General features: G+C 33.1%; 1 protein-coding gene across 1 annotated transcript; it reads left to right on the forward strand.

Annotated features, from left to right (window-relative positions):
• Nucleotides 1–366: 366 nt before the first annotated feature.
• LOC145770882 (receptor-type tyrosine-protein phosphatase alpha-like) lies at nt 367–10,976 on the forward strand. The gene is made up of 13 exons (XM_082582626.1): nt 367–409; nt 1,726–1,841; nt 3,229–3,298; nt 3,598–3,653; nt 4,812–4,969; nt 5,263–5,359; nt 6,881–6,960; nt 7,388–7,522; nt 8,351–8,488; nt 8,997–9,145; nt 9,972–10,107; nt 10,507–10,613; nt 10,853–10,976. Exons 2-13 carry the CDS (start codon nt 1,787–1,789, stop codon nt 10,974–10,976), a joined length of 1,305 nt encoding a protein of 434 aa, XP_082438752.1. The 5' UTR covers nt 367–409; nt 1,726–1,786.
• Nucleotides 10,977–12,104: the final 1,128 nt, after the last annotated feature.

A 12,104-nucleotide genomic window follows, 5' to 3' on the forward strand; every position in this document is an offset into this window, starting at 1 on the left:
CATCACGTTTCATAGTGGTTTCTATAAAAGTATCACTCACATTCATGATCTGCAAAGTTTTTGATCAAAACTTTTTACCTGATGTTAGTAAATGTGTTCATGACTTCTGTAGATAAGACCACACAACATATCTATAAGTTTGGTTTACGTCATCTTATCATATTTTGTATTTGCTATCATTGGGTTTGATCACCATAACAATAACAATACCATTGAGGTTTTTACAAATTCTATGTTTTAGTTTGAACAGTAATCCAGTTATGATTTCTTTGGGCGACAACCAAACAACGAGCTGTGACGTCAACGACGTGTCAAGTACGACGTCATCAACACGTCAACGACGCAGTGTCACACAAGATGGAGTGTATCAAGCACAAAACTACCCTCTACGCCAGAATCAAACTTACTTGTATGTAAACCGCAGATAGGTTTATGTTTTAATTCTTCTTAACTTCATAATTTTAAAAATCTTAAAACTTACCAAACTTCCACACAGAAGTTTGATATGCTGAATAGCCAATACTATAATACGAATAACTGAGTTCTGGCTTATCAACAATATGCAGCTTAAAGAAATGTGAAACAAACTTTATCTGAATTTACAGGTGCAGGTAACTAAAAGTCTTATAACAAAGAAGACATGAACACGCTCTGTTTGTTTCGTAAATAAAAATCTTATGACAGCCTACAACAGTAATAGAAATATGTTAACATTGCATTGCCTTGCAGTACAAAACATTAAGTAACAATTTACTTAAAATGAGTTTTGCAGAATCTTCTTGAAATGAAGTTGGTCTATCTGTTTTCAATTTTTCTAGCATTACAGATATTTTTAATTTTTTCCGCTCTGTCGAATCCATATGACAATTATTTGATAGCCTACTCGCTCAGCATTAAAAAACATTCTACATAGAACTGTTTTATATTGCAAAGTCAAAAGGAAGTTATGAACCACAACAGCAAATGCATTCTAAGCTAGATGTCTCGATGGAGGCCAGAGTAGTCACGAAATGCTGGTCCTTGAGCAACCTTCTAATCTGAGGTCCATCAAATATCCCTGCTTTTTTCTTCCCATAGTTTGCAAAACTTTCTTAGCTTGGAAATAGACATTTTAACTAATGTAGTAGAAACAGGAATTAGGAAAAAGTCTTTGCAAACACTATATAGGCTGCTGTAATTTGCTGAACCAGTAACACATTAACAAACATTCCTGATAGGAAACTTATGCTCTTACAGTCAAACTTATATTTAAAAATGGCAATATTTTCCCTACTGTAGTAAAAATTATTTTACTTGGAATCCTTCATATCTCGAACTAGGTGACTCGTCCCTGCAAAACGCCTATGAAATACACATAGTGTCGTAAGCTGTAAGTCTCGTCTCAAAACCTGTTATCTCGTAAGTCTCTTCGGCGCCATAAACGGTATAACGACTTTTTGTCAACATTTTGCGAACCTAATATAAAAAGGTTTTGAAGCTAAATATGCTTCTGAAGCTGCTTTTGTGCGTGATTGCGTAGTGTCAAACTTGTGAGTGAATGATCAACTTTTACGTAATTCATCAATATGGAACATGCAAATTGCAAAAAAACGTGATGTGATAGAAAATATCTGAGTTTACATTCAAATTCAGCATCTCAAAATTAACTTAAATTAGTACTCAAAGTCCATGCAAGCACAAAAAAATATTTTTGTTGACCAGCGTTATTTTTCTACAATTTTTCAGGATTTACCTTATTTCTGCAACACCTTCATTGGATGGCGACATATTATTAGTGTCCAGTGACATGTCTATGATTACTACTCAGCCTTCAGAAGAACCTGTTTCTCAACAAAACTTAGGTGAGATCAGTTGGAACTTCCAATTTATTCATATACAACATTTCTGAGCACATCAGTACAATATAAGCAATATAACGTTGTTGACCAAAAGTTCCACGTGATTATAGGTAAATTGTTCGTAAACAATTGTTCGTAAAACAATTGTTCGTAAACAGTTGTTCGTAAAACAATTGTCCGTAAGCAGTTGTTGGTAAAATTAAATCCCTAAAACAATTGTTCGTAAACATTTGTTGGTATACATCAATTCTCAATTGCATGCATGAAGAAATGCTTTATGAACATTGTTTTACAAAGAATTAAATTTACGAACAATTGTTTTACGAACAATTGTTTACGAACAATTGTTTTACGAACAACTGTTTACGAAAAAACGTCGGACACCGTTCCACGTAACGTAATAATGTGCAGTTTGTAACATGTAAAGTTTTTCCATCACTTGTCTACACAAAAACTTTTTCAGTTTAGGCTTTATTTATTGACGTTAAGTGGAAAAATAAAAAAATAGTTTGTCATATAAAATCTATTTAACCCTTTAAAGCACATAAGAAATTGAGACGATTTTTCTACAATGCACATTGGAATTCATAAGTTGGAAAACTGAAAAAGTTTTTCATAAAACCACATTTAGTTTTGCACATTTTCTACTTGACGAACAACTCAAGTTTATTATTATTTATCTTTCTTCTTTTGCTGATATGAGTCAAACTCGTCAAATTTACCAAAAGTATTTTGACCTCTGGATATTAGATATTCTTCCTATTTGAAAATCTTAATAAATCCTTTGTCAAATTCCTGAAAACATCTGATCTAGAAAAATTACATTCATGTTTTTTTTACTTCAGAAAGGTACGAAATTGTTCTTCTAACTTTGTTAATTTACAATCTAAAAGTTAAATTTCTTCTTCTTTTTTTTAAATAAAGATTTTGAACATATTTCTTCAGTTTTTATTTTTTTTGTTTTTATTTGTTTTACTGAATCAATAGTGCTGGTGCTCTTGTTGTATTTCCAGACGTTTAATATAAAATAAACAATAATAATTGTAGCGATAGCCAACCAAGTGTGAAAACCATTTACCTCTTGTACTTACTGATGCAGTGTATAAAATCAACGCAATATATAGTAAGAAAGAAACGCAAAACAATAAACTAAGGATCGTGGTACAGAACGCTTAATTGATTACACTCGCAATGCGGTGGTAATCAATTCCAGCGTCTGTACCAGAAAACGCTGAACGGTGATTATGTAGTGACGCTGGTCACGATTTACATATATTCAACGTAGATGACGACTATAACAGCTCTGAAGGGTGATATACTGTATAGTGACAATACGACAGAAGAAGGTTTGTGCTTAACTTTATTTTAAAACTACGGAAAATTTTTGCAGTTTGGGTATCTGCTCCCGCCATTCTAATATTGCTGGTGGTCGTAACCTTTGCATTGGTGTTACTTCGTAGGTGAGTAGATTATATAGTTTCTGTGTAAATTATCACTTTTTAAAGTTCAGGTATTTTAATGCGCTTGTTTCCTTACGTTAAGCCCCACCATGTACACTGTAATCTTTAAAGCTTATTTTTTGTTGTGAAGAGTATGGTGGAAACATTCCTCAGCAGGCGACAACATAGCTTAATTTCGTATATCAAAATGACCCAGTTTTCTTATATGATATAAAACAAAATGATATAGGTCAATACTGATTTTCGTAGGAATAATGTTTGTTTTATCTTTTTAAAACTTTGATGTATTACTATTGCAGAAGAAAGAAAAATATCTTTAAAGAGAAAAATGATATCAACTTGACTCCTAGTGAAAGTAAGACTTTAAGCCATTTTATCGTTTTGTTTAAAATTAAAACGAACAAAATAAAGATACAAACGACAGCTTTTACGCTAAAACAGGTTGTTTATATTTACATTTGAACCATAGGCATACGAAGCCGAGCAACGTGATCAAGTTTAGCATCTTCAAGTTTATTACATTTACATAAACATAAAACTACGCAACAAATTAAGTATCGAACGTTTTCGACATCACAAGATGTCCTCTTCAGGAATAACATACATACAAATTAACTACATCTGAAAAAAATACAATGGTTAACTAAATCTATAAACAGAAAAAGACAAAAAACTGCACAGTACTTCTGACTAGCTCAAACTCAACGATATAGGCTCCACGAGAATCAAAGGTAACTGCATCAAAAGGTGTTAAACAGGTCACATGATATGGTAAAAAGGCAAGGTGCGAAAAAACTAATTTTAAAATACAGAGAGCAAGAAAGACGAGCCGCAAGCATACAATTGTCTGTTTAAAAGTGGATTGTGACGTTTTATGTACAGAGCACCCTTCAGAGCATGTACATAAAATGTCACAATCCACTTTTAAACAGACAATTGTATGCTTGCGGCTCGTCTTTCTTGCTCTCTGTATTTTAAAATTAGTTTTTTCGCACCTTGCCTTTTTTCCATATCATGTGACCTGTTTAACACCTTTTGATGCAGTTACCTGTGATTCTCGTGGAGCCTATATCGTTGAGTTTGAGCTAGTCGGAAGTACTGTGCAGTTTTTTGTCTTTTTCTGTTTATAGATTTAGTTAACCATTGTATTTTTTTCAGATGTAGTTCATTTGTATGTATATTATTCCTGAAGAGGACATCTTGTGATGTCGAAAACGTTCGATACTTAATATGTTGCGTAGTTTTATGTTTATGTAAATGTAATAAACTTGAAGATGCTAAACTTGATCACGTTGCTCGGCTTCGTATGCCTATGGTTCAACAAGACAAACTCTCTATTGAAGCTCTATATTTACATTTGTAAAGTAAACAAAGATCGTGGTGCTAAAAGCTAAACTCAATTTACTGAACAAATATACTTGCAAACTGTTCGAATTTGTTTTCTCTTGGAACTGTGTAACAAACAAACTTCCGAGTACTTTATAGAGCTAAAATAACACCCCATTTGATTTAGATGTCGCAACAGACGTTGTATTGGAAGGAATATATGAAAACGTGCAAAACACGACCTCCGACTCAGGAAGCAATGCAGAAATTTTACTGGAACGTTTTCACACGACATACCTTGGTTTAGTTGATGATAACAGCAAAGTACTAAGTGATCAGTTCTCGGTAAGTTATTTTATAGCAACAGCCTAACATTATCAACTCAGATTTAATACAGAAATCCGCTATAAAAATCCATTGGATAAAATTGTTCTCCCTAGTCTCAAATCCATTTTCCGGAAAATTTTACTCTTTGTCTTTGTGACTTATGGATGACGCTTATGATTTTAATTAAAATTTCACATTTCATGGCCAGTGGAAAAGTATAGACATTATTGGAATGCAAATCATTCTATCATATTTTACGTATTCAATCACAAAAGCTAATGGTCAGATTCAAAAAAACTTTTATTTTTAAGACATTAAAAGCGTCTTCGGCAGAGTTGAAACTATCAAACCATTTTGCCGCTTTAGAAAAACACAAGAAACTAAACAGATACAAAAATATCTTACCATGTAAGTACTTGAAACCTTAATGTGTTCTTAGATAATTGCACTGTTTGATTCGAATTGAAACATGAGTTCTACTTTTTCTTACAAATGACTAGGGCAAGTTTTTACTCTATAATAATAGTAATTATTCTATAAAATTATTCTATAAAATAATTGTACTTACACTATTTTTGCTTGCTGTACGTATATGATTATTTTAGAAGATACAAAAATATCTAACACTAGGCCGAAAAATAAATCTACATTTCGTTGTTTATTATTTTTTGAATTGTGGTAAAATGTTCAAGTCAAAATCCACCATACCTACCCTAAAAACGTATTTTCTACTCTAAAGTTTATAGCTTTACAGTACAACGTTAACAGCTTTTCCATTTGTCTGCTTGTAAGATGTATTAACATGTTTGTTATAAAGTTAAATTAAAAATTGGTATAAACCTTCAAAAAATTCCAACTGCTAAAATTACGACTGCAATAATCATCACTGGCAAACATCCACTCACCTTACGAATGCGTTGGTAATCCATTTATTTATATTACAGTCCTTTAATAAATTTTACAATAACATTTATTCATTTCTTATGCAATGACGAAAGCAATAATAGGGTTTTGAAGGTCAAATTGTTTTTTTTGTATTTTAAGTCACTCTAACATCTATTATAGCAAAAATGTTATGTAAATTGCGTAAGTGTATATCGTGCCTTCATTGCATTTATAACTCATTGCAATTGACATGAAACAACAAAAAGTGGGACAATTGTAATCAGAAGTAAGATTAATGCCTTGCAGATTTATTCTGCAATTTGGTTGCACTGATCACTGGAAGGCTAAACTACAATGATACAATTAAACTGTTTGATCTGTCGTAGGCCTACCTACCTTGGTGGATAAAAAGAACGTTGCCACATTAATGCGGCACCATACAAAAAAAAATTAAAAACCCACCAATAAAAATTTTCTGGGTATGCTACTATTGTATTTATGCAATACATTATAAGTTGTAATTAAAAAGTTAAAAGTACAGATACATATAATATTCATTCTTTTTTTATTAGGCAACAGCAATTCAGTTTCAGTTAATTTATTTTTTCTGTTGGTTATTATAATAAACAAAAATATATACTATACAATAAACAAAACAATTCGCACAGCAAGGATGGCAGCAAAAGACCAAAAGATCATCAAAGTCAGCTGCCACCCAATGTAATGTCAAAGATATTGACAATGAAAAATTATTCTTGAAGGAATGGTGCCGAACACGATCGTTTAATGATCTTAAACGTGCCAAATTGTATCATTAGAGTAGTTTGTAACAAACTATAAAATGTGCAACAGTTTCACTTTAAGAAAAGTGTTTTTCGATACGTATCTGTGTCTATTACAGCAATCAAGAGTTTTTCAATTTTCTTTTTTTTTGTAAAATATTTTAAAAGAAAAAATAAAGGTGTTAGTGATATTGCAGTAAACTTACAAAGAAAACAGAGACCAGGCGATGTAAAAACTATTTTGAATATTTATTTCTTATAGTTGACCATTCCAGAGTAAAACTGGAAAATGGGCAAGGGAATTCCAAAGGACTCTCATACATCAACGCATCAAATATTCAAGTGAGCTGATGGATTTTTTGATTACGAGAAACTGTGGAATAATCTGTATTTTTTATTGGCAAATAAACAATTGTTTGTTTGTTGTGTTGGTCACAATGAAAGTTGTTATTATAAAAATTTAGCTCTGAAGATTTGGAATTTAGTGTCAGCTTGTTTTTCTAATTTTTATGCCCACGACCATGATCTTAAATTACACCTGCTGAAACAAGTATGTGACGGAACAACTCAATAGCAGATTGTTGGTTGCCTATTTGAGCTTTAAATGTAGTACCGTAGGATTAGTCGACATTTTTTTAAACATATGTTAACGTTGGGACCAAAAAAATACATTTAAACATACTATGCCATTGATCAATCTAATCGGGTTAATAATTAAGATAACTTTATATGGAATATCTCTAATGAGTTTTGTAAAATGATGATGCAGAGCAAATATTCTCCTGACGTTTTCATTGCAACACAAGGACCGCTCAAAGCGACAGTGGAAGCATTCTGGGTCATGATATGGCAGAAAAAATGCCAAGTCATCGTAATGTTGACTAAAGTTATAGAAAACGGAAAGGTTAGTGTATCATTTTGATGTACGTTTGTTTATTTTAATCAAATTTCAGATTTCATGCAATTACATAGGGGAACATTAAAACAATGGAATATAAACCTTTTAATCGTATTGTTCTTTACAAACTGTTAGAAAGTGCCTTTGAATAATCAAATATAACTATATAGAGTAGAAAGAGGAACAATTATTTTTTAACAAGTATCAAGTGCGTAGCAATATCCTACTTGATGTAAATGACGTGATAGTAGCGGTTTCGTTTTGGCACTTTTACACTTAAAGCTAGTTGTCGTTTAGCCAGTTTTTAAACATATTTTCCATTGGTAAACTGTGTTGAAACCACCGGGTAGTGCAGTCCATGGACAGTCTAAAATCAAATGGTCAACAGTTTACCTGCTTTTTTGGGAATTTGGACAAATTGGTGTGTTTTGATAGCCCCATCGAAGAAGAGTGGTAGTAGTTCGGGCATGACGGGATAACATTCTATTATAACTGATCCATTCCTTTCTGTTGCATGTCGAAAAACCTGGGAGAAGTAGCTTAGGATTGTCGATAATTACTTGTCTTAAAGAAAATATTTTTTCATGTTTCATATGAGGGAGTTCCATCCTATAGATTTTGGCTACAAAGCCAGCTTGATTTTGCTTTGTGATCTTTAATTCGGTTTATTTGAATAGAATTCCAACACAGTCCACTATTTATTCAAATATTCTACTTGAATAAACCTCAATAAAGATGACAACGTAATTAGTTTGAAAAGATATGTGCACTACTATGTCAATAACTCAAAGGGTTTTAAAACAACATTGCTCTTTACTAGCACATATTTTCCAGAAAAAATGTGAAAAGTATTGGCCGGACAAGGATTCTACTATGCAAACCAATGACTTCACAATCGCTTTTGTTGAAGAGATTGAGAAAGGCTATTACTTCATCAGAACCTTTGAAATGACTTTAAAAAATAAAACAAAGGTTATAAACATGTATTTATATTAAAAACATCTCAAACTGTAATTGTATTATACGCTATACTGTAGTTTAATATGCTAATCAAAATTAACAAGTGTGTCGAAAGTAACCGGTTGCGTCCTATTGAAAATGTAATGGCATCGTTGAATGTAATATTGTACTGCTAATATGGGCAATAATTCCAAATAGTTTCGTATTTTCACAGTAATCTTATCTCTCAAAATATTCCTATGTTACAGCATATTCTACGTTCATGTTCTCGACAGCATATGTTTCAACAACATAAAATATCATGCGTAGACCACTCTTGGACTATTAACCATAGAAAAATGAATAATATTCAAATATATAGAAAAATAAGCTAATACAGTACTGATCAAGTTTTGTCATCATAATAATATTAATTTGTTTTGAAACAAACACAAATGATTTTTAAGAGAGATATATTTTTACTTTAACCGTTTCTGAGCAAAAACATAAAAAAGTTATCAAAATACAAATTTCTTAAAAGGGCGAACGACTGATCGTCACACAGTTCCAATACACGGAATGGCCTGATCATGGTGTTCCCATGACGACAACCGGAATAATACGACTCCATGGTGACGTCTTGCGGAAACACAAAGAAGTCAATAATGATGTAATCGTTGTTCATTGCAGGTAAGTTACTTTTTATCTTGTTGCAACTTGTCAGCATTGAATAAAAGCGCCAAAGCTTGAACAGTAATCAACATGATTGTATAGTTTTTTTACTGCTTTTGTTGCGTGTCAAAGATACCAAAATACAAAACGTTGCTAGTTTCTTGTTATACCTATCATTCCTCTCTTCAATTCAGTGAATTGATGATGCTGCACAACGTCTATTTTTCCTCCAACTTTTTACAGATGTTTTCTAACTTTTTTAATAGTACTAGCACAGTAGTGATCATTTGATTTATAACCGTTCAATTGGTCAATTCGCAAAATTAGACACCCCTTTACATCCGTGATAATTAATCTTTTGGTTTTAAGTCATTTATAGATCTGATTCAATGCGGTAGCCTGTACGCTAGGCCACTGAAGCATGGATATACTTCATGCAGTCTCAATGATTTGTTGAACAGGCGTGCGTGAGATCCCAAACAATACAGTGTGATGCCACGTTTTACGAATCTAAGTGATGGTAACAGTTTTATTAAAATTGTGAAGAAAGGGGCATTCTTCCCGACTATCAGCACAAGGCTGAGCACTCACTAGTAGGCCTACAGCGAGCAGTTGCGATTAAATCGGCTGCCGAGAAACATATTGTTTTATTAAAAGTTGATTGACAGAAATAGACATGCATAATTGCATATCCACAGTAAAAGATCAACTGACTGGTTAAGACGGCAAGCGATAGTATGTGGCATGAATTAGTGGTGCGATAGCCTACTGATGAGTCCAGCCTCATGGTGGAAACACGTGTCTTTTGAGTAGTTAAGTATTTGTTCATTGTTCATGCTTTCAGTGCTGGAGCAGGACGAACTGGAACATTCATTGGAATGGACTATCTCATTCGAGAAATGAAGTCTGACTACTCCATAAATGTTTTTGAAACTGTAAAAAACATGAGACAAAGCCGTTGTGACATGGTGCAGACAAATGTGAGTACGTTACTTTTAAATATTATGCTTGCACTTCGGAGGCACCTTGCACTTATCTGGCAGAGTGGTACATCATTGGTTAAGTTAAGAAACTTGAGAAATGATAAGGAAAGTTTTTTTGCAGCGGTCATTCAAGCGATACCAATCACAATGAAAGTACTTCTCTGAACGTCTTTGACACCAAAATCCATTAAATTCTTCCTGCTTAAAAACCAGAACTGAGTGTCTTTACCTTGTTCCTTTTTCTTTTCTTATTTTTTAAACCGAAACCTCTTGATTAAAGTCGTTGTTGATACAGTGGCAAGTACCGAAACCACACCCATAACATATCGGTTTACTACACAACCTGTATTAGCAAAATCTTCATTTTTTAAACTATATTTGTTTCATCTGTTGCAGAATCAGTACGTGTTTCTCCACAAAGTCATGGTGGAGATATATTTGTTTGGAGTAACGGATTACAGCACTGCAGAGTTTGTTCAAGTCTCAAACAACATTGAACCAACGTGAGTATAAGCTCGAATCATCATGATCATTATCATGTGAATCATTATCATTATTATCATGAATCATTATCATGTGCCGTATATGAGCTGAAATCAAATCTCGAATACGATATTACATGTAAAGTAATTATTATTTATTCCTTTTTTTTTATTGGTAGGCTACGTTAAACATATGTATGTTTGATGAATGCCATCTAGTAGGGTATTTCACTTATAAAGATTGCGAAAATACATTTAAGGAGTGTTAAACAATTCGCCATGTTGGATCGCATTCCACCACTGAAGACAGCACGGAAATTCGGAGCTCAAGTTATCTACAAGAATCAGAATCGAACTAACTCCAATATTCCATGTAAGCTTTGAAAGGATTGATTCTACACTATGAAAAAGTTTTTTAATAAAACAATTGTCCAAAGGGCGGTACTGCCACGTGCTGGCTGTTATAATTATGCTAAGCCTCTAACTACATGCTATAGCCTATGTGAGTTAGCAGCAGTAAATCTCTAAGTATCAGCATCAAGTATCAGTAGCAGATCTGTAGCTCCATTTTTACAAAAATCCAGTTTTAATTAGATGAATTTGGTCACATGCAAAATGTGCGTCTTAAACAAGAACAGTTTTAGACCACAAAATGTACTCCTTTGTGCTTACACTGTATGATTTGTAAAGTTTTTAGATAACACTTGCCAAAGTTTGCTTAGGGAAAATCCAAAAGACCCCATTATTATACTACATCTATTGCAATATGTAGAGTGTGGCTTTTGCTCTGATCACCAACTTAATATACAAAGAAGTGCATATAGGCAAACTTGTGCCTTGTGGACAGCTTCACAGAATCAAAAGAAAAAGTATACTCTCCGCATGTGAAGCAAAAATTTGATTGTATGTTCAATCAACCTCTTCTTGAACTACTTGGTGTAGCACTTACACTTGTTGCAGTCGCTCTTGCCAGCTATGCTACTGTATAACAAAAATACACCAACTGGATTGCTACCTGGTAGCCTACAACTAAAGCTTCTGAAAATAATGAGGTTACTAATTTTGACCAAGCATAGCACTGGCTGCGAACAGCTACAGCACAAGCATGGTAACAACCTCAAAAACAATGACATAGTCCACTAATGATATAATACCTCGAAAGGAACGTAACTACAATAGCAGCCAAACAAGACAGGTTATGATGTCACAGAATCAGATCATCCAATGCATTATCGCCAACAATTCCAACTTTTGCATCATAGTGATCGATTAATTTTTACGTCATAAATATAATGTAGGAGACAATGAACTCTATAACATATCTATTTGCTAGAAAAACAAAAAGTGGATTATTATGATGTGATAGTTCGTGTAAGTTCACAATATCGAAATCGTAGACACAATATGGAAATCGTACCTTCCCAATTGTTGCTGCCAGTTGCTGGAACTGTTTGCCTATTTGTGTGAAAGAAGCTGAAAATTTAAATGAATTCAAAGCTCGCTTGAAAACGT

This window comes from Aplidium turbinatum, chromosome 5 (genome assembly GCF_918807975.1).
Source record: "Aplidium turbinatum chromosome 5, kaAplTurb1.1, whole genome shotgun sequence".
Lineage (NCBI taxonomy): Eukaryota > Metazoa > Chordata > Ascidiacea > Aplousobranchia > Polyclinidae > Aplidium > Aplidium turbinatum.

Coding starts and splice junctions, on each gene's coding strand:
- LOC145770882 (XM_082582626.1), top strand. CDS start 1,787: ATGTCTATGATTACTACTCAGCCTTCAGAAGAACCTGTTTCTCAACAA. Junction 1,842..3,228: donor TGTTTCTCAACAAAACTTAG/GTGAGATCAGTT, acceptor AAATTTTTGCAG/TTTGGGTATCTGCTCCCGCC. Junction 9,146..9,971: donor GTAATCGTTGTTCATTGCAG/GTAAGTTACTTT, acceptor TCATGCTTTCAG/TGCTGGAGCAGGACGAACTG.